Source organism: Arachis hypogaea, chromosome 17 (genome assembly GCF_003086295.3).
Source record: "Arachis hypogaea cultivar Tifrunner chromosome 17, arahy.Tifrunner.gnm2.J5K5, whole genome shotgun sequence".
In the NCBI taxonomy this organism is placed as follows: Eukaryota; Viridiplantae; Streptophyta; class Magnoliopsida; order Fabales; family Fabaceae; genus Arachis; species Arachis hypogaea.
The window spans coordinates 128,899,841-128,922,717 of record NC_092052.1 but is presented as its reverse complement, the minus strand read 5'-3'; the positions used below and the strand labels follow the sequence as shown (position 1 = coordinate 128,922,717).

Sequence of the window (22,877 nt, the reverse complement as noted above, 5' to 3'; positions counted from 1 at the left end):
CAAACATTATGTAACATTCACTCGCAAAGTTCCTTGAAGCTTGCACGAAGAAGTTTAACTCCAATGGCAGGAACAAAATCCCCAACCCCAACACAGACCTAGAACGTATGTCAAGCAATCCCTTCCATACACCTTTTCAATTACTTTCTTTTATAAAGGAATTGGCAGCTTCTGATATCGCGGTGAACACACTGATGGACGTGGGGGTCGTTATTTTTTCCTGGCTGGTACGACGTCTTTTCTGAGGCACATAGATTTTTCCTTGCATTCACGAGTTCATGGAGTAGAACAGCCTTGCTGAGACAGGCGGGTTCAACTTCTTGGTCAGCGATCACCTCCGGTAAGAATGCTTTGGATTTCTCTCTTTGTCTGGTACTGATTTTTCAATGTCTTCGATTTTAATTTGGGATTTGTCTTGTGTTTATTTTTTTTTCTTTTACTCATGATTTCTCACACAGTGTTTTCCCTCCCCTTCTTCCCCTCTCTTTCCTTGTTATGGATTAAGTGAAACTGGGAATTTTTGGTTCCTTTTATGTTGGTTTCGACGATTTATACAAATTCAAGTGGCTTGATTTACTTCAAACTGAGGATTTTACTTTGATTCTTCTTTCTTGGGGTTTGTTTTGTGAATTTTTTTTCTCTCTTCTTACCAGATTTGCAGATTCCTGTATTTTAAATGTCAATTGTTTAATTGAAAAATACCATTCACTAAATAGTTAGACACATGCGGTTGTAGTCGCATGTGTTTGGGATTTTATTAATATTTCTAATGTTATTTAATTTCTTAATTGGATGAGGCCTTCTCCGGCGACTACTACGATTACACCTCTCCGGATGGTGGAACTTCATCGGTAGTATCTAAGGACATTGTCTCTGACTAAAAATAGCATGAAGCATATCAATGAAAGACCCTTTTCACTTAGGACAGTCGATTTCCAACATCAGCAAGGTATATAGATTAAACCAAGATATTTTGATGAGAACAAAAATTTCTTAAAAATAGTCAAAAATAAATTTATTTGAATAAATATTAAATAAAATAAATTTAAAGTTTTTTTTTTCTTGCTAATATTATAGTAGATTTAGAATTATAGTTTGTTTTGGACAATCTTCGAGATCTTTAAATTTCAATTAGTGATTCTTACATAGATGGATAAGGCATCAATCATAAAAGATGGAACTAGTTAGATAGAACACTTGAATGAAAAACGGAGAAGGATCCAACATGAGATAATGGAGGTTAAATCTAACAAGCTCAGCAATCCAATTATTGCAGTGTCTGCAGCAGTAGGGGACTATGATTTTAAACAGGATCTTCCCATTGTTATCAGATCTAACAAGAAGAGACCCGATAACCTTTTCTTTGATACCTCGGCTACTTCTTCCTCAATAAATAACACCAACTATTTCCCTATTGAACTGATTGATGTAAGTATATATTTTCGATGCTGTTACAAAGATGAAAAAAAAAACCCAATATTTGTTTTATTCAGTTATTATTAATTGTTGCTAAAATTAACAAATACTAAATAAAGTATGTTTTGCTTATTTTTGCCTTTTTTTTCTTATTAAAATCTGTTTTAATTTACTATACATGAGTTTTTCTTTCAATGCACTATGTTTGTTCTTATTTGTTATTTTTTATTTAAAGCGAACCGAAGAATACATTATTGGATTTTATTTTTTTGGTCTCGTATGTTACTTCCTTTGATTAGAATGTAGTGTATACTACTGAGTTCAAGATTCTTTATTTTTCTACTAGCTTTATGCACGATTGGGTTCTTTTTGGCAAGAATGCAAGGACAAAACCTGAGGATTCATGTTCCACCATAGCTTTAATGGCAACTGTCAGACTATTGAAAAGGTGATATTTTTGTTGTGCCATGTCTATTGGGATCTCTAAATATTCAGTAATTTGAATTATTCTAAAATAATATGTTGCATTGAGGAAGGAGTGCCTATGGTATTTTTTGTTGTGCTTACTGTGATATTGAATATACAAGGCTTGATTTAATCTCCAATCATGGAATTTCTTTTCTTCCTTTCCTGATTGCGACTTTTAGGTCAATTTCATGGCTCTTTCGTGTTTGATTGTCATTGTTTTAACCACATGCTTTAGAAATCCATTCATATTATCTATCATTTTGAAATTAGAAATTGATTTGAATTTTATTTTATTTCACGTGATTTATATGTTCACTTCTACATTTAGTTATACTATTCTTCTTTTTTCTAATAAATGCTGGGTTTTTATGCTATTTAAAATAGTCTTTCAATTGTGTGTTCATTAACTTTGTGCTAAAGGAATTTTTCTATTGTTGCTCCTGTCGGAAAGTACTTTCCTACCCTCTTCTCTGTTTTACTAATTTGGCATGCTTGGAAAATTTTACAAATTAGTGGGTTAGTTGAAAACTTGAAATTTGGGGCTTGAAAGGTGAAACCTCCTATATTCATTTTTTCTTTATTGGTCAACAATTTATTAGCTAAACTATTCTGTTTTGAACTTGGAATTACAACAGATATGTTTATGATAATGATAATGCTATAATGTAATTGATTGATTATTATTGTTTTGTGTGTGAATCATGGAAGAAATTGTTGGATGTCCACCAATCCATACATTCAGCGATAACTCAATTGCAACTCAGCCTCCTCGAAAGAATGAACCTGATGCAAGAGTATTTTGTATAAATAATTTTTTTTATTCTGTTGTTTTTTGTAAAACTGTGTGCTAGAGTCAAAACCACTCACTATAGGAGTTTCTGCATCTGACACTATGATGGTTCTTCTATCACATTCTTTGATGCAGTTTGTTTTTTTTTTAATTCCTAATTCTTATACCATTATTATAACTATATATTTTTCTTAGACTAAATTATAATTTTAGTTCTCATAAAATTCAATTTATTTATAAAATTATTTTTGGAAAAGGGGATATTTTAAGTTTTCAGATGTCATCTTAATTTGATAAAATTTAAAATTTCATTTTGTACTTGAAAATAATTCATATATTTAAATTTTTTTTTTGGTTTGTGGGTTAATTAGAAACTTTATTCTAGAGTACATATAGACAATTATTATCTAGATAAAGTTTACCTTTATTTTTTTATGTTATAAAAGTTATTCCTGCGGCAGATATAAGAAAAATAAAAAAATTATTTTAAAGAATTGTTAGGAAGATTTAATTATTAAAAAGAACTTTTAATACTAAAATTATTAACAATAATTACTTTTTCTTTTAACATGTATCATATTTAAGAAGAAGGACTAAATTCTTTTATAAAAAAATAAATATATTCTTAATTATTTTTTTAGTTATTTTTGCTAATTTATATGTTAATCTTTTTTATACTGGCTAAAATTTTCATTGATTAATTATTTATTTATTTTTTTATTTTCTGTGATTTTTCATCATTTTTTTTCTGATTATCAATAGAAAATAAAAATGAAAAAAATTGTGAAAATTACTTAAACTTTAGGGGAAATAAAATTTATTGATATCAAAAACTCTGAAATGAATAAAAAAAAATTATATTATTATATATTTTTCTCAATATTTAGTTCTTTTTAACTATCATAAATATTAAAAAAATTTAGTCCTTAATAATTGTGTAATTAATTGTCTTCTCTAATAATTAATTCGTCATAACCGTTCTTTAGTGTAATTTATTTTAAAAAAATGATCCACATAATTTTAATTATTATCTTCTTTCTTCTATTAGTATTTTCCCCATCTTTTAACATCACCAACGAAACATAAAAAAACCAAAGGTCACTCCCTCTTCTCCCCCCACACGCAATAAAAAAAAGAACGTCACAAACAAGAGCTAACGCAGTGACCGTCCATCCTCTCTCTGTGGCGTCTCACCTCACTCAACCCAGAAACCCACCACCCAACTTTTTCAGGGTTAAACCCCATATCTTCCTACAACATACGAAGTTGTCGTCATCTGCAATGGTCCCGGTGCCTCCAATTCGTTCAACAGACAAATCTTTGGCAGTTTTTCGGCGGATAGTCCTCTTGCTTGGGCTCTTGAGAGATCGAGGTTATATACTTCGTCCAATTAACAAGTGACGTGATGATGAGGTAAATTTTCTGACAACCGAATAACAAGTTAAGCTTTTGCCCTAACTGTTGCAGTCCCAACATAATCTTCTGTTCACTCTTTTTTCTTTTGCTTTTCTTTTCATTTTTGGTAGCTTTCCTTTCGATAATTTCATCAACTAAAGTTTTGGATTTTGAAAATATCAAGTTAATACGTTTATGTGAATGGGCTCAGTTTAAGTATCCTTTCTGATTATTTTTTTCCTAAAAGTAACATTTCTGTTGGTCTGACATGTTGTTGAATCTTAATGTGAACCAATATAAGATATTGTCATATATTTGGACATGCATGTATCATTCAAGGAAACCTTGGTTCCCAATTTAAAAAAAAAGAAAGAAATATTTGATTTCCAAAATAAGGCATCTCTCATACTTGGTTAAGTGCAATATCTCATTCTTATTAACTTCTTTTTTTTTTATGCTTTTTGTTACCAAGTTGTGACATGTGGATATGAGCTAATTTTGGTAATCATCTTGATTAGGAAGCTACATTTAACATGAGAGAAGTTCAAAGGATAATAACAGAAAGCTATTTTTTTATTAATTTTTTTACCAAGTTAATTAATTCTGTTTCACTAAGGTTGTATTGGCTAATTTGGTATTACTATATTGTATCCAATAAGAAAAAATATTGAACAGATAATTTAATACATTTTTAACAGTAAAAAAAAAAATCATCCTAAAAGTAGCAGAAAGTTTCAAAGTTCTAGAGCCACTTTAGTTATACCGTTGACCATATCCATGGCTTTATAGAATACATTGTGCTTGATTATCTCCCATGATAACTCTTCTTGACAACATGTTCTATCGGAAAACAAAAGATACTAATTTGGAACTATTAGGCACCTCATTAATCAAAACCTCTGTAACTAAAGATTGTGCAATATCTTAAGATTTATACCTAGTTACTCTTTTTGTTACCATGCATCATTATTTTTTTCCCTGCTCAAGTTCTTCCCAGTCTGCAGGATTATATAATCTCAAGCAATACTCTTATTCTTTTTTTGTGTATCTGTTTGCAGATAGCTAAAACAGGTTTTTTACGCACTATGTTCCTACGATGAGTCTTGTTGCATGTAGAACTGATCGCAAAAAGTCGAGATTATATTGTTTTTGTTTTCTATTAAGGATTTCTTGTTATATATGTTGTAAACATACTGAATTGAGTTGATTTAGGCATTTCTTTGGCATAAGAGAGCATTGGCGAAATGATAAGGAATCAAGAATTATGTTTCACACATACAAAGGACGGGTACATATTTAGATTAATATATAATTTGTGCTTTTTTTTAATAGTCATGTGATCAATAGATAAATCATATATAACTGAATTAATAAAATTTATGATAAAAAATTAAATGCATGTGATAAGACTCTTTTTGTTTTTAGGATGAGGTTTTGGTTCTAGAGATAATAATTGCTAGATATGGTGCCGAGCTGAAACATGAAATTATCCTAATTGATCTCTGTGACAATTGTATCAAGCTTAAATTAAAAAATTGGGGAAACAAAATCTGGATACCTTCGGATGAGATAGACAAGTTATTTGCTTTCTATAAGTTCAAAAGCATAGTCAAGATCGGTTTAATGTATGTCACAAGTGGCATATTTTTTGTGGCTCCTGTGGATAGGCGAAATAATCCAATTTATATGGATTTTTATGCATCTCACTATGTTAAAGATATTATTGGTATATCTTTGTTAAAAGTAATCCAAGATAAGTTGGGGGTTGAACTACTTTGATGGATTGGATGATGTTGCATATGGTATAGAAGATAATGGGATCCATGGGAATATGAAAATGTTAGAGTTTATAGTTTTCTTTTTTTTTATTCTTAATTATTGTTAGTTTTATACATCTTATATTTTTTATTAACATATTTATTTCAATATATATCTATAATTCATTATGTAATAAAATGTTATTATTTGATTCTTCTATTCTCTATCTGTTTTTTTATTATTTTTTAATTTGTTCTTTTTTTGTTAATTATACTTGAAGTTCTGGTGTGCAAAGGATTGGGAAGAACAATTCCAATGAAACTGTCAAGAAGAGGTCAATCACAAAAAAAGAGGGTATGTTAATTTTTTTCTGGTTTAATATTAGATTGGTGTTACATGTGTTGTTGATTTTGTCACTCTTGAAATAATCTAATTGGTTGATAAGTTTGTTACATTCAAAGTGTATTGATTTCAAAAATAAATTTTTATTTCAGTCTTACATTTTTCATTGATTATATCAAGAATGACAAAATCAACAACACATGTAACACCAATCTAATATTAAACCAGAAAAAAATTAACATACCCTCTTTTTTTTGTTATTGACCTCTTCTTGACAGTAGTTTCATTAGAATTGTTCTTCCCAATCCTTTGCACACCAGAACTTCAAGTGTAATTAACAAAAAAAAAAGAACAAATTAAAAAATAATGAAAAAATAGATAGAGAATAAAAGAAGCAAATAATAACATTATACTACACAATGAATTATAGATATATATTGAAATAAATATGTTAATAAATAGAGTAATTAAAATATAAGATGTATAAAACTAACAATAATTAAGAATAAAAAAAAAAGAAAAACAGTAAATTCTAACATTTTCATATTCCCATGGATCCCATTATCTTCTATACCATATGCAACATCATCCAATCCATCAAAGTAGTTCAACCTCAACTTATCTTGGATTACTTTTAACAAAGATATACCAATAATATCTTTAACATAGTGAGATGCATAAAAATCCATATATTGGATTATTTCGCCTATCCACAGGAGCCACAAAAAATATGCCACTTGTGACATACATTAAACTTATCTTGACCATGCTTTTAAACTTATAGAAAACAAGTAACTTGTCTATCTCATCCGAAGGTATCCAGATTTTGTTTCCCCGATTTTTTAGTTTAAGCTTGATACAATTGTCACAGATATCAATTAGGACAATTTCATATTTCAGCTCGGCACCATATCTAGCAATTATTATCTCTGGAACCAAAACATCATCTTAAAAACAAAAAGAGACTTATCACATACATTTAATTTTTTATCATAAATTTTATTAATTCAGTTATATATGATTTATCTGTTGATCACATTGCTATTAAAAAAAACCGCAAATTATATATTAATCTAAATATGTACCCATCCTTTGTATGCGCAAAACATAATTCTTGATTCCTTATCATTTCGCCAATGCTCTCTTGTGCCAAAGAAACGCCTAAATTAACTCAATCCAGTATGTGTACAACATATATAATAAGAAATCCTTAATAGAAAACAAAAACAATATAATCTCGACCTTTTGCGATCAGTTCTACATGCAACAAGACTCATTGTAGGAAAATAGTGCGTAAAAAACCTGTTTCAGCTATCTGCAAACAGATACACAAAAAAAAGAGTATTGCTTGAAAATATATAATCCTGCAGACTAGGAAGAACCAGAGCAGGGAAAAAAATGATGATGCATGGTAACAAAAAGAGTAATCAGGTATAAATCTTAAGATATTGCACAATCTTTGGTTACAGAGGTTTCGATTGATGAGGTGCCTAAAATTTCCAAATTAATATCTTTTGTTCTCTGATAGAACATGTTGTCAAGAAGAGTTATCATGGGAGATAATCAAGCACAATGTATTCTATAAAGCCATGGATATGGTCAACAGTATAACTAAAGTGGCTCTAGAATCTTGAAACTTTCTGCTATCTTTAGGATGATTTTTTTTTACTGTTAAAAGTGTATTAAATTATCTATTCAATATTTTTTCTTATTGGATACAATATAGTAATACCAAGATAGTGAATTTCAGACGGCCAATACAACCTTAGTGAAACAGAATTAATTAACTTGGTAAAAAAATTAATAAAAAAAATAACTTTCTGTTATTATCCTTTGAACTTCTCTCATGTTATTATCTTACATTTTAGTATGTTACCTTAAATGTAGCTTCCTAATCAAGATGATTACCAAAATTAGCTCCTATCCACATGTCACAACCTGGTAACAAAAAGCATAAAAAAAAAAAGAAGTTAATAAGAATGAGATGTTGCACTCAACCAAGTATGAGAGATGCCTTGTTTTGGAAATCAAATATTTCTTTCTTTCTTTCTTTTTAAATTGGGAACCAAGGTTCCCTTGAATGATACATGCATGTCCAAATATATGACAATATCTTATATTGGTTCACATTAAGATTCAACAACATGTCAGACCAACATAAATGTTACTTTTAGGAAACAAATAATCAGAAAGGATACTTGAACTGAGCCTATTCACATAAACGTATTAATTTGATATTTTCAGAAGTCAAAACTTTAGTTGATGAAATTAGCGAAAGGAAAGCTACCAAAAATGAAAAGAAAGCAAAAGAAAAAAGAGTGAATAGAAGATTATGTTGGGACTGCAACAGTTAGGGCAAAAGCTTAACTTGTTATTCGATTGTCAGAAAATTTACCTCATCATCACGTCACTTGTTAATTGGACGAAGTATATAGTCTCGATCTCTCAAGAGCCCAAGCAAGAGGACTATCCGCCGAGAAACTGCCAGAGATTTGTCTGTTGAACGAATTGGAGGCGCCGGAATCACTGCAGATGACGACAGCTTCGTATGTTGTAGGAGGATATGGGATTTAACCCTGAAAAAGTTGGGTGGTGGGTTTCTGGGTTGAGTGAGGTGAGACGCCACAGAGAAAGGATGGACGGTCACTGCGTTAGCTCTTGTTTGTGATGTTCTTTTTTTTTTTATTGCGTGTGGGAGGAGAGGAGGGAGTGACCTTTGGTTTTTTTTATGTTTCGTTGGTGATGTTAAAGATGAAAAAATACTAATAGAAGATAGAAGATAATAATTAAAATTATGTGGATCATTTTTTAAAATAAATTACACTAAAGAACGGTTATGGCAAATTAATTATTAGAGAAGACAATTAATTACACAATTATTAAGGACTAAATTTTTTTTAATATTTATGATAGTTAAAAAGAACTAAATATTGAAAAAAATATATAATAATATAATTTTTTATTCATTTTAGAGTTTTTGATATCAATAAATTTTATTTTCCCCAAAGTTTAAGTAATTTTCACAATTTTTTTTCATTTTTATTTTCTATTGATAATTAGAGAAAAAAAATGATGGAAAATTCCAGAAAATAAAAAAATAAATAAATAATTAATCAATAAAAATTTTTGCCAGTATAAAAAAGATTAACATACAAATTAGCAAAAATAACTAAAAAAAATAATTAAGAATATATTTATTTTTTTATAAAAAAATTTGGTCCTTCCTCTTAAATATGATACATGTTAAAAGAAAAAGTAATTATTGTTAATAATTTTAGTATTAAAAGTCCTTTTTAATAATTAAATCTTCGTAAGTTTCCTTTTTTCTTATATCTGTCGGAGGAATAACTTTTATAACATAAAAAAAGAAAGGTAAAATTTATCTAGATAATAATTGTTTATATGTACTCTAGAATAAAGTTTCTAATTAACCCATAAACCAAAAAAAAAAGAATTAAATATATGAATTATTTTCAAGTACAAAATGAAATTTTAAATTTTATCAAATTAAGATGACATTTGAAAACTTAAAATATCCATTTTTCCAAAAATGATTTTATAAATAAATTGAATTTTATGAAAACTAAAATTATAATTTAGTCTAAGGAAAATATATAGTTATAATAATGGTATAAGAATTAGGAATTAAAAAAAACAAACTGCATCAAAGAATGTGATAGAAGAACCATCATAGTGTCAGATGTAGAAACTCCTATAGTGAGTGATTTTGACTCTAGCACACAGTTTTACAAAAAATAACAGAATAAAAAAACCATTTATACCAAATACTCTTGCATCAGGTTCATTCTTCCGAGGAGGCTGAGTTGCAATGGAGTTATCGCTGAATGTATGGATTGGTGGACATCCAACAATTTCTGCCATGATTCACACACAAAACAATAATAATCAATCAATTACATTATAGCATTATCATTATCATAATCATATCTATTGTGATTCCAAGTTCAAAACAGAATAGTTTAGCTAATAAATTGTTGACCACAGAAGAAAAAATGAATATAGGAGGTTTCACCTTTTAAGCCCCAAATTTCAAGTTTTTAACTAACCCACTAATTTGTAAATTTTTTCAAGCATGTCAAATTAGTAAAACAGAGAAGAGGGTAGGAAAGTACTTTCCAGCAGGAGCAGCAATAGAAAAAATCCTTTAGCACAAAGTTCATGAACACACAATTGAAAGACCATTTTAAATAGCATAAAAACTCAGCATTTATTGGAAAAAAGAAGAATTGTATAACTAAATGCAGAAATAAACATATAAATCACGTGAAATAAAATAAAATTCAAATCAATTTGTAATTTCAAAATGATAGATAATATGAATGGATTTTCAAAGCATGTGGTTAAAACAATGACAATCAAACATGAAAGAGCCATGAAATTGACCTAAAAGTCGCAATCACGAAAGGAAGAAAAGAAATTCCATGATTGGAGATTAAATCAAGCCTTGTATATTCAACATCATAGTAAGCACAACAAAAATACCATAGGCACTCCTTCCTCAATGCAACATATTATTTTAGAATGATTCAAATTACCGAATATTTAGAGATCTCAATAGACATGGCACAACAAAAAAATCACCTTTTCAATAGTCTGACAATTGCCATTAAAGCTATGGTGGAACATGAATCCTCAGGTTTTATCCTTGCATTCTTGCCAACAAGAACCCAATTGTGCATAAAGCTAGTAGAAAAATAAAGAATCTTGAACTCAGAAGTATATACTACATTCTAATCAAAGGAAGTAACATATGAGACCAAAAAAATAAAAATCCAGTAATGTATTCTTCGGTTCGCTTTAAATAAAAAATAACAAATAAGCACAAACATAGTGCATTAAAAGAAAAACTCATGTATAGTAAATTAAAACAGATTTCAATAAGAAAAAATAGGCAAAAATAAGCAAAACTTACTTTATTTAGTATTTGTTAATTTTAGCAACAATTAATAATAACTGAATAAAACAAATATTGGGGTTTTTTTTTTCATCTTTGTAACAGCATTGAAAATATATACTTACATCAATCAGTTCAATAGGGAAATAGTTGGTGTTATTTATTGAGGAAGAAGTAGACGAGGTATCAAAGAAAAGGTTATTGGGTCTCTTCTTGTTAGATCTGGTAACAATGGGAAGATCCTATTCAAAATCATAGTCCCCTGCTGCTGCAGACACTGCAATAATTGGATTACTGAGCTTGTTAGATTTAACCTCCATTATCTCATCTTGGAACCTTCTCCGTTTTTCATTCAAGTGTTCTATCTAACCAGTTCCATCTTTTATGATTGATGCCTTATCCATCTATGTAAGAATCACTAATTGAAATTTAAAGATCTCGAAAATTGTCCAAAACAAACTATAATTCTAAATCTACTATAATATTAGCAAGAAAAAAAAAGTTTTAAACTTATTTTATTTAATATTTATTCAAATAAATTTATTTTTGACCTTTTTTAGGAAATTTTTGTTCTCATCAAAATATCTGGGTTGAATCTATATACCTTGGTGATGTTGGGAATCGACTGTCCTAAGTGAAAAGGGTCTTTCATTGATCTGCTTCATGCTATTTTTTGTCAGAGACAATGTCCTTAGATACCACCGATGAAGTTCCACCATCCGGAGAGATGTAATCACAGTAGTCGTCGGAGAAGGCCTCATCCAATTGCCATTTGCCTCAAGAAATTAAATAACATTAGAAATATTAATAAAATCCCAAACACATGCGACTACAACCGCATGCATCTAACTATTTAGTGAATGATATTTTTCAATTAAACAATTGACATTTAAAATACAGGAATCTGCAGATCTGGTAAGAATAGAGAAAAAAAATTCACAGAACAAACACCAAGAAAGAAGAATCAAAGTAAAATCCTCAGTTTGAAGTAAATCAAGCCACTTGAATTTGTATAAATCATCGAAACCAACATAAAAGGAACCAAAAATTCCCAGTTTCACTTAATCCATAACAAGGAAAGAGAGGGGGAGAAGGGGAGGGAAAACACTGTGTGAGAAATCATGAGTAAAAGAAAAAAAAATAAACACAAGACAAATCCCAAATTAAACACAGCTAAAACATAAAAGAAACTCCAAATCGAAGACATTGAAAAATCAGTACCAGACAAAGAGAGAAATCCAAAGCATTCTTACCGGAGGAGATCGCTGGCCAAGAAGTTGAACCCGCATGTCTCAGCAAGGCTATTCTACTCCATGAACTCGTGAATGCAAGGAAAGATCTATGTGCCTTAGGAAAGCCACCGTACCATCCAAGGAAAATAACGACCCTCATGTCCATCAATGTGTTCACCGCGATATCAGAAGCTGCCAATTCCTCTATAAATGAAAGTAATTGAAAAGGTGTATGGAAGGGATTGCTTGACACACGTTCTAAGTTTGTGTTAGGGACTTTGTTCCTGCCATTGGAGTTAAACTTCTTCATGCAAGCTTCAAGGAACTTTGCGTGCGGTGTATTATTGAAAGAAAGTGTTCAAGAAACCAGAGATCAATGGTCAAAACTCAAAAGGATCTCCTGTCTTTTACAATCGTAATAGACTTTGCAAGGGCATGGGCTGTTTTCTTGTGCTCATTGTTGTTGGATACGTTTGGGAAGAGACCAATTTAGTTGTTGGATTCAATTGGGAGACCAATTTAGTTGTTGGATTCAATTGGGATAGTACGCTCATTATTTGAACTGGGCCTGGGATGTAACTACATGCAATTCTCAGCTGAGGGATCCTTGTGGGCCACAACAACGTGTATGGCCCATAGAAACTGATATTTTATAAAAAATTGAATCAAACAATGCTTATAAGACTGAAAATTATTTTAATTGATTCACTTCATATTCCATTAACGCAAAATATATTTTTTTTTTCGATAAAAAAGGGAAGAAAGAAACAATAAAAAGAAAATGTAACAATAAGAAGAACACACACACACACATATTTCTTTTTTAAAACTCACTCAAATAATGTATGTAAGAATGATAATTATTTAGAATGTTTCAATTTATATTCTATTAACAGAAAAAAATAACTTTTTTTATATAAAAAATGGAAGCAAAAATAAAGACAAATTATAACACGGTTGAAAAAAATTACATTTTTTTTAATGATTTTGGGGTTCATTATTTAAATTATTGGATACATTTTAATAAGTTGTAAGAAAAAAATATATACTAAACAAAGCACATGTCTATATATAATAACCATGCTTTATTCAAAAACACAGATAAACATACTCACACATAAAAATTTAAGCATACGAAAGAGAACAATAAGTTTCATAAACATCACAACTCCGGAAATCAGTTCATATTACATACTAAAATAGATCTGTTCATAACATACTTTACCAATTTTCCAACTACTTAACACAACTAAGCAAACTTCAGACTTGGAATTATATTATAGATATCTATATATATTGTAATGAAACTAATGATTAGCCACTACACTCATCCATCCTTTCAACAGCCTCGACAGTATTTTCACATTGTCCAAAGGCACTCCGAAGCTCTTCCCTAATAGTGAGAGGCTGATGATTTCCAAATAAATTGGAACCTTGTGAGGACGAAAGTCTTGCATGAAAATCATGGTTAACCGTCTACAGAGAACACAACAAAATATAAGAACAAGGAATGCAAAAGCAAAAAAAATGAGATGAGAAAAAAAATCAGGTATGATCAAACATTGAAGACTAATAAAACAAATATTAAACAAATAAAGAAAAAAATTTAAACGATATATATGTATGCATATATGTATTACTGTTTACATAGTTTACTAAGAGATAAAGAATCAAAGTCCATTAGGTCAAGAAATACCCAACAATTCCAGTTGAGAACAGAAATCGGTGAAACTTGACCCACTGGAGGACTTGAGCTCGACGAACATTGAATGCTTGCATTGGACTGAAACTGAACTGGATTCTTAAATTCGAAAGGAAAATGAGGAACAAAGGGATCCAGATCAAATTTCTAAATCGAACAACAGAGGAATAACATCAGTAACTCTTAACATATGACACATGGAAAACACAAAACAATATAGCCAATTCAGGTTGACTTGATTAGAAATAAAGTGGACTAACTCAACATCAGATTCACATAATAATGTTATCACCTACTGTTGATTATCATGGGTGGAGTCCTCCAAAAACTTCACGATATCAATATCATCACATATTGCACGAACAATGTGAAGAGATGTGTTCAATTCATATCCAACGGGTCTAGGATCCACTATGAAGACAATTTTCTTGTTCATCAACTGAGAAATGATGCTATTCGGAACAGTGTAATCCTCCGTTGACTAAGGAAAAAAAAGAAAAGGTCCATTTGTAAAATTCACATACCTAAACCGTAAATACTAAACAGAAAAGAAGGACAATTAAATGAAATTTAAACCAAAATGATTACTTGAGAGGAATTTCTTTCGTCTATCAAAATGTCTGAAAAACTCTTTTTGAGTATTTGCATCACCTCATCATCCTCAAGTATGAAAATATTGCTGCCATTTGAATGGGAAACAATAATTTTGATGCGATACCTAAATAATGTAAACAAAAGAAAGATATACACTGAGAAACATATGTAGAAGATGCAATAAAGGAAAAAGAAAACTGATACCAACAACTCCGGGAGATAAAATAGATACCTTCGTATGGCATCAATACACTCAACTCTACACAGATAACAATAAAACACATTCCCAACGTGACAAATGGGTGCATTACACAAACAATAGTAGTACCACCATTTCTGATGTTTCAACACATCAATAATCTCACCGATCAAAAAACAAATATGATCCTGTAGACAAAGAGTAATTCGTATATTATCATACATGTTTTTATCATACTACACATGTTGAAACACAGTTGAGATGGTTGAAAACATAAACATAAATAATAACATTTTTTTATGCAGAAGCATATATTTTAGCACAAAGAATGTTAGCAAGCATCTCTTTAATGGTGTGGACTTGTATTGGAACACCAGAGATGACTTGGTTGTCATCATTTCCAAGCTATCCATACTGAGAGAAGTCTTCAAATATTGGGCTAAAGGCTGAATCAAAACTAACATCCTTAAAATTTGAAAGGAAAACATGAATTATAAAATACAACCAACTTTTTAAAGTATGAGGCAAAATCATGTTGGCATGTAAAGGATATCATTTAAAACAATAGCCAAAGAATTAGAAACTGGGGATCAACAAAGTATATCTAAAAATGATTCCTCCACTTTATATGTAACATAAAGAAAGAGTACTCACCTTGATGCACTGATCAACCTGAAGTTTGTTGAAAAAATGTGCATCACTAATGACATTGATGACTTTAAAGGTACCGCAATAACCCAGAGTGTTAATCCTCTTTGCTTGAATTTTGAAAACAATTTCTTTCCAAATGAGTTGATGAAAAAACTGTGGACAGTATTGGTGCTCAATTTTCTATCATAGATATTGGAAAGTGATCACTAATTAGTGGACAAAATTGAAGTATAAGAAATAGTTATTGATAGAGTATATAGCAATAAAATTTAAGAGGATAAACTATACATCCATTTCATCTTCTAATAACAAAAAGACATCAGAACACGTTCTCCCTAATAGCTTAGTGGCTGCACTGTCTAACAAGACAAACATTCCACAAGAAGTCCCGTCTTCAACAAGTATCTTAATCTTGTAACTATAACAAAGAAAGTAAATATCAGATTCATCTATTTGTCAATCTCAGAAAAGGCTGATACATGAAGCTTAGTTATATTATTGAATCAGAACACATGAAAGAAAACTTCTAAATCACAATCTGGATTTACCTGATCATAAAATGCTGGACCTCTCTGTAGCACAGCTGACAATGAAACACATTATCATCACATACAATTGGATGACCACAAATACAAGAAAAGACCCACCACTCTGGATCTTCAACAATCTCTTTAATTTTTCCAACCACAAAGAATTGTCCATCCTATTAAAACAAAAAATTTATGAATTGAATGGACAAGGCATGTCTACAATATCCAAACATCAATTAACATCAGTACTTCTTACATAGCACTAAAAGATGTTAAAAAACTAATAGTACACACCTCATTGTTTCCCTTAAGATTAGCAATAGTCCGTATTAGCTTCCAATCAAAAGATTCATCATCAATTACAGATACTAAATCCCCAATCTCATTACTACGGAGTCTATTGAAATGGTGGCTTGCAATACCGTATCTATGTAAAAAAGAAAATTAATATTAGGATAAAAGAATTTCAAGAAGACAGTTATATATATATATATATATATATATATATATATATATATATATATAGAGAGAGAGAGAGAGAGAGAGAGAGAGAGAGAGAGAGAGAGAGAGAGAGAGAGAGAGAGAGAGAGAGAGAGAGAGAGAGAGAGAGAGCGAGCGAGCGATAGAGAGAGGCAGAAATTTTCAGTTCAGAGAGACAAAAGTTAAGGAGAATTGAATCCAACTAACTAATTCAGAAAATTCACAGTTTCCTGCATATCAAGGTTGATTGAAACTCGAGAAACATTGATCACATTTTGGAGACTGACTTTATCTACAAATCACAGAAGAAAATAAGAAGAAATTAATTCATAAAGAAACTATTCATTCGTAAACAAAAATATTTAAACAAATCAAACTGAGACATGTGTGCAACATGGACAACTTTTCACCTCCATTGACTTTGATCTTGAAAGATTGCAGAATAAGAACGGGTGGTCTCTGATACTTTTTCAAACTATTGATGTCTATAAGAGCAGAACAATCACCAACAAGATTGTAGGGGATTTTCTTTCTGGGTAATGATTATAAGAAAGGAGGGACAACAATAGAATAATTCAATAGCAATAAAAAAAAAACATGAAAAACAGGCATAACATAATTTAAAAAAAGGATGAAAAACAGAAAGGCAATGGATACCCATCAGCAAAAACTTCAAGGATGATAACTTTCAATATCTTTCCATTACACTCAACATCCGTTTTCCTTTTCAATCCGCACAGGACCCCAACAAAATCTGTTTAGTAAGATTATAGCAGAAAAGATTAAACCCTCGGATATAATAGCACGAGACATTTCCTTGAGTTGTTATTAATTTCAATTTAAAACACCTTTATACCGGTTCAAATTTGAAAAAGTGAAACTTACCTATTAAGTACTCATAATCAATGCGTTTTTGAAGAATCTAGTCCATAGAAGTTAGACTTAAAACATGATTAGGTATGACTCTACTTGCAGCTGCAACAACAGAGGTACTACACTTGAAAAGGATTCGAAACCGATGTCTTGTAACCCTGACCAATCCACCATTAGGTATCACTTTGAAGTCGGAAATAATTAATACATCTCCTTCTTTTAACTGATGAATAAAAGTTGTGATCAAATCATCCTCAACAGTTGCTTGGATCTTGTGGTGCTGAAAAATAAAAAAGAGAAAAAAAATCATCTCAGCATTTCTAAATATTATACCATGACATATTACATGCTAAAAATAATCACATACACAATTTTAAAATACAGAATTTAGTTAACTAAAAAGTGAGTTTTTTAGAACATACACACACACACACATACACACACACACACACACACACACACACACACACACACACACACACACACACACACACATACTCACCTGCTTATCCATCAAGACCATACGTAAGAGTTTCTGCATATTTTCATTAACAATGCTAGCGTCTTCCCAAATGGTCAAGATCTTAGCCTCAATACTCCAAGCTTCCTTCCATGGAGAGATTTTCCTAAGAGGATCAATAGCAAGACTCATCTTATAAATAAATAGTAAAGATGAAAGAATGTAGATGAAAAAAACAAAAAACAAAATCTCGACAAGAGAAAACTGTGTGGGATCTGAGTCTTATCTTAATGGAAGGGAATGCAAAGGAAAAAAGGCAAGTAAGGAACAAGTGACATCTTTTGAGAAATCTCCACAATACTCCATCACCTCATCACTACTTATAGCAGAGAAATAAGCAAGTTTGTAAGGCAAAGCTTGTAGAATACGTTTCTGTTGAACTCCTTGGCTAGATTGATTGATTGATTGACATATGACATTCAATGTGTCCATAGGTAATTAAATTAGATATACTCATACCTCTATATAATATAACTATGTCATATCAACCTATCTATGAATCTATATATATCTATCTATCTATCTATAAACAAACTATACCTATTGATTGATGCTATCTTTGACTATATAATAATACTGTTTCCGATAAGTATGAGTGGTGAAATAGAACACATGTCAACTTATTGACAATAGAAAGATAGATTGCATTATTGAAATTGAAAATTGATAAAGATGAACAAATAGCCAACGTTCAACAGTTTGATGTTCACCTCTTTGGTTAAAAAGGAATCAAAGAAACACCATTCAATAAGAGGAAGTTAGATCTAGACATTAACAATAGTCAACCATAGTTAACTTAAAAACCAACAATTAGCAATCCATCTCTATTAATAACATCAAAATATTAATGAAATTAATCAACTCTTAAGCTCAATCATTAAATCAAGAAGACAACAATAAGAAACCAAGAAAATTAACTCAGATAAAGAACAGCAAAAATATTTTATCCAAAGGAATCAATTAAACCGAGAAAATGAAACCAAAGTAGCACTGAATTAGAGGATGTACAAAATTAACTAACAGATCCAAAGTACAACCATGAATAATTAATCAAACAAAAGCAACATCCACTGTTAATAATTATCACGAAGAAAAAAAAATCAAGAACGCAGCAATTAATTTGAATAAATTGGTAATCATCAGGAAAGTGAACTCGTATTTACAGCACAAAAAAAATTCAAAAAAATTAACTTGAAAAAATAACAACTAATGTTAAGACTGAAACTAAAGAAGCAATGAAGAGGGGGCTGGATGATAATCCAAGCGACACCGGATAAGAGCAGCGACAATCTGAACCCCAGTCGGGACTTGTTCTTTCGGCGATGGAGAGATCGACGGAGGGAGTTATGCCAGAGAGGGAGTGATGCAAAGGGGGAACAACCCATCCTGGTCAAGAACAGCATAACATGGATAAACGAAGGTGGACAGGGAATAACCCATGCGCTATGTGAAAGTCATACTGCAAGGCGAACAGCACCACTGCCTACAGCAAAGTACATTGCGTATCTAGAGAGGCGCGCGGGGATAGAAGGGGGAGAGAAAAGAGAATGGTAGGGCTCAGGTCTCCGTAAAGAAGGAGAAAGTTATGAGAAACATGAGTTCTGATGTTTTAACCCAACGAGTAGCAAATAAGGTAATTAAACCAAAATAAACCAATACTAAACATTCCAACATTATTATAGTGGATAAGATTAATTCAATATTATTGTAATTAAAAGGAAATAAAACCAGCAACAATGAAAGTTAACTTCATATTTAAATTTCAATTTCAAATGTAATGAATTTTTAAATGAAGAAAATATATATATTTTTTAATAACAATTAAATTTAATATTAGGTTGAATACATTTAAAAATGGCAATGAAAACCATTTTATTAACCACGATCTATATCTTTTTGGACGATTATCTTTTTTTTGGGTATTGATTAATAATTAATTAATTATTGCACCGGTTCATTTGAAATTGGTAAAATAAACGCATATTTTCTTTTGATGTAATTAAAAAGAAATTTCATTAAATACATAAATATCATAGTTATATCCACATTAGAATTCAAAACATACTAACATTGTATTACAAATCAAATAACATTTTAAAGTAGTATCTGAAAATATTAAACTAAAAAGCATGCAGATCCTCTACAGCTTCATGATCGCTTCCACATTGGCTGAAAGCATCTTCAACTTCAGGTATAGAATCAACCAAAACATGAATCTGAAAAAAATTGAAATCCTCTCAGTTATTGATATTTTTTAAATAGTAATAATTGAACAAATTATAAAAACTATACACAAGACCTTATGCTCATTCATCTCAGCAGCAGCCTCAAAAACATTAATAACGGAGACATCATCCCAAATTTGTTGAACAATATGCACTGATCGATTCATCTCATAATCCACAGGCATGGCATCAACCATGAATACAACTTTTTTGTGCAAAAGACTTGAAATGAGTTTCAATGGAACAACTTTGCAATAAGATTCCTAAAAAAAAAAAAAAAAAACCAAAATAGTTAACAAATAGCATAATAATAATTTATGTTTTCCTTAGGAATGTCAAAAGATACAAACTAACTATATCTATATCTATATACTAATTAAAACCACAATTGCATGATAACCTGATTCAACTCTGGGTGATTATCCAAAAAGCTCGAGCATCTTGTCTTTATTATTTGCACGACCTCACGATCTTTAAGAACAAATATATTGTTGCCATTTGTATGAGACACTACAATCTTTAAGCAGAATCTTGAAAACCATGAGAAAACAAGAAAAATTTTAGTAAACATTGAAATCATAATTAGCTACCAAAACAGAATAAAATTAAAGATGGGAACACCTTGGGACAGCATCAATGCATTGAAGCTGACATAGATCACAGGATAAAATATTTTTATTAGCTGACACAAGAGAACCACATAAACAAGTTGAGAACCACCACTTATGATTCTTCAAAACAAATGATATAGTTCCCAGAATAAAAAAAAAACCACCCTGCCAGCAAAGAAAAAATAATTACAGCATTACAAATTTCAAATTATCTACAAAACTATCACTTACTAACTTTTCAGGGTATCATATAACAAGAATAACAAAAAACGAATGATCTAAGAGATTTTATTGCAAATGAGAAAAAAAATATACATTCTCAGCATCAGAATAGCAGCGATTGGGTGAAATAAGATCAGTAATAATATCTTCAATAGTTTCTGATTGAATAGAATTATCACACACTACTCATTAGTGGGATTATTGAATGAGGATGGAAATGGGAATGGAAAACTTGAACAGAAGAGAATGGAATTGGGGATGCAAAACTTGAATAGGAGTGGCACAAGCCCATTCCTTTATCAATGAAGCACACAAATTCATGACAATCAACTCTAGTTCTATGCAAGAGGTGAAATATATAGCAGTTTTTGCATAACCAATAAAAAATTGATTTCAAGGGAAGATAACCTACTCCACGTATTGATCTTTGAAGGAGGGAATTCCCTAGTAAGACAAACAGTGCAGTGATGCCATCTTATTGTCAGAAAGGCAATTCCTTTCTCAATGACATCTTAAATTCAGGGCAAAGACCTGCATGTCTTTTCAACAGCTGAAATATAAAATAATTTTTACATAAAGAATAAAAAAATGTGAATGCAATTGAGTTGAATAACCAAATATTTCATCAAAATATAAATAAATGACCAAGAAGCTATCAATCAATTCCTATGAATCACATCACCACTCACCAAATAGATTAGATAGAAACCCCATACCTTGATAGGGATTCCCACATTTTCAATGAAGAATAATTTTTATATAAACAATAAAAAAATGAAATGCAATTGACTTGAAATCAAAATATAAATAAATGAGCAAGAAACTATACATCAATTTCTATCAATCACATTACTACTCATAGAATAGATTAGGTACAAAACCCATTCCTTCATAATGATTCACACAACCCACATGCAACCAGCAATTCACTTTATCTAAACTTAATGGATTTGTTGAATATACAAAAAAAAAAAAAAATAGATTCACCAGTTTTTAATATTTGATTTAATGGGTCTACTCTGGATATAATTATTTGAGTTCTTCATAAAATTTGACATCAAACATAAATAACAGAACATGATTCTGAATGCAGAAAACATTATAAATTCCTACATTCACCCCAAACTATTCAAAGGGATTATTGAATGAGAATGGAAATTGGAATGCAAAGCTTGAATAGGAGAGAATGAAATTGGGAATGCAAAACTTGAATAGGAGAAGCTGGGTCTATAAACTCACTTTGTTGGAGAAACTCTGTCAATCACATCATCACAGAGAAAGTAGATTAGGTAGAAATCCTATACCTAGACAATGATTCACAAAACCAAACCCATGATCCATAAATATGAGAAAACATAAGTAAGAACACAATGTTGATAATCATTATCAAATCCAAAAAATCAATGAAATACACAAACCACATGCAACAAACAATTCAACAGGTAGCAAAAGGAGAAATGATAATAAGATCAAATTCTAAATAATGAAATGAAGAAGATAAAACAGATTCATAGACCATAATCAAAATTAACAGCAACTTCCAATGTAACCAAGAACATGAACCCAGAAACAAACCAAGTCAGATAGACAATTTGCAAATTAGGAATTTCACAAACCCTAGACAATAAAATCTGAGTTAATCGTCGAACAGATACCAAAAATGATCACAATTTGCAAAATTAGGAATTTCACAAACCCTAGACAATAAAATCTGGGTTAAATACCGAACAGATACCAAAATTGATCACAAGGATGTACACAATGAACGAAAAGAAAAACAATGAAGATGACAACAGGTTTGGAACTAAAAGCACCAGAAGAATTTACCCGATTGATTGATTGGAGATCTTGAATTTGAGACTCCATCAGGAAATCGCTAACCTGGATGAACGGCGGAGAAGCAAACACCCAAGAAACAGAGCTCGTAGACAGCGCTTGGTAGGGCAGAGGAAAG

General features: G+C 30.6%; 1 protein-coding gene and 2 long non-coding RNA genes across 4 annotated transcripts; 1 reads left to right on the top strand and 2 right to left on the bottom strand.

Annotated features, from left to right (window-relative positions):
- LOC112767050 (uncharacterized) lies at positions 1 to 2,855 on the top strand. Its single transcript, XR_003184685.3, has 5 exons — positions 1 to 340; positions 798 to 949; positions 1,277 to 1,428; positions 1,763 to 1,864; positions 2,593 to 2,855. It is a non-coding gene; the product is annotated as an uncharacterized lncRNA (long non-coding RNA).
- Positions 2,856 to 7,213: 4,358 nt separating this feature from the next.
- Positions 7,214 to 12,795, bottom strand: LOC112765406 (uncharacterized). 2 transcript variants are annotated; one of them, XR_003183735.3, is made up of 8 exons: positions 12,338 to 12,795; positions 11,689 to 11,860; positions 11,210 to 11,361; positions 10,772 to 10,873; positions 9,952 to 10,044; positions 8,565 to 8,745; positions 8,046 to 8,107; positions 7,214 to 7,484 (listed from the first exon to the last, which is right to left on the bottom strand). It is a non-coding gene; the product is annotated as an uncharacterized lncRNA (long non-coding RNA). The 2 variants fall into 2 exon arrangements; XR_011875683.1 differs by lacking the exons at positions 7,214 to 7,484; positions 8,046 to 8,107; positions 8,565 to 8,745 and having other exon boundaries at positions 9,815 to 10,044.
- An 835-nt stretch (positions 12,796 to 13,630) lies between these two features.
- LOC140180763 (uncharacterized) lies at positions 13,631 to 17,997 on the bottom strand. The gene is made up of 13 exons (XM_072222058.1): positions 17,848 to 17,997; positions 17,509 to 17,625; positions 17,358 to 17,394; positions 17,130 to 17,226; positions 16,287 to 16,419; positions 16,110 to 16,165; positions 15,751 to 15,880; positions 15,466 to 15,483; positions 14,845 to 14,999; positions 14,607 to 14,736; positions 14,353 to 14,499; positions 14,013 to 14,165; positions 13,631 to 13,792 (listed from the first exon to the last, which is right to left on the bottom strand). Exons 1-13 carry the CDS (start codon positions 17,995 to 17,997, stop codon positions 13,631 to 13,633), a joined length of 1,485 nt encoding a protein of 494 aa, XP_072078159.1.
- Positions 17,998 to 22,877: the final 4,880 nt, after the last annotated feature.

Bases quoted from the DNA above. Each gene is read 5' to 3' on its own strand.
- LOC140180763 (XM_072222058.1), bottom strand. From the start codon at position 17,997: ATGAGTCTTGCTATTGATCCTCTTAGGAAAATCTCTCCATGGAAGGAA. The intron at 17,395-17,508 runs GTCAGGGTTACA...TCTATGGACTAG, and splicing joins TGATACCTAATGGTGGATTG to ATTCTTCAAAAACGCATTGA. The intron at 14,166-14,352 runs GTGAAGTTTTTG...TGTTCGATTTAG, and splicing joins TATGTGATGATATTGATATC to AAATTTGATCTGGATCCCTT.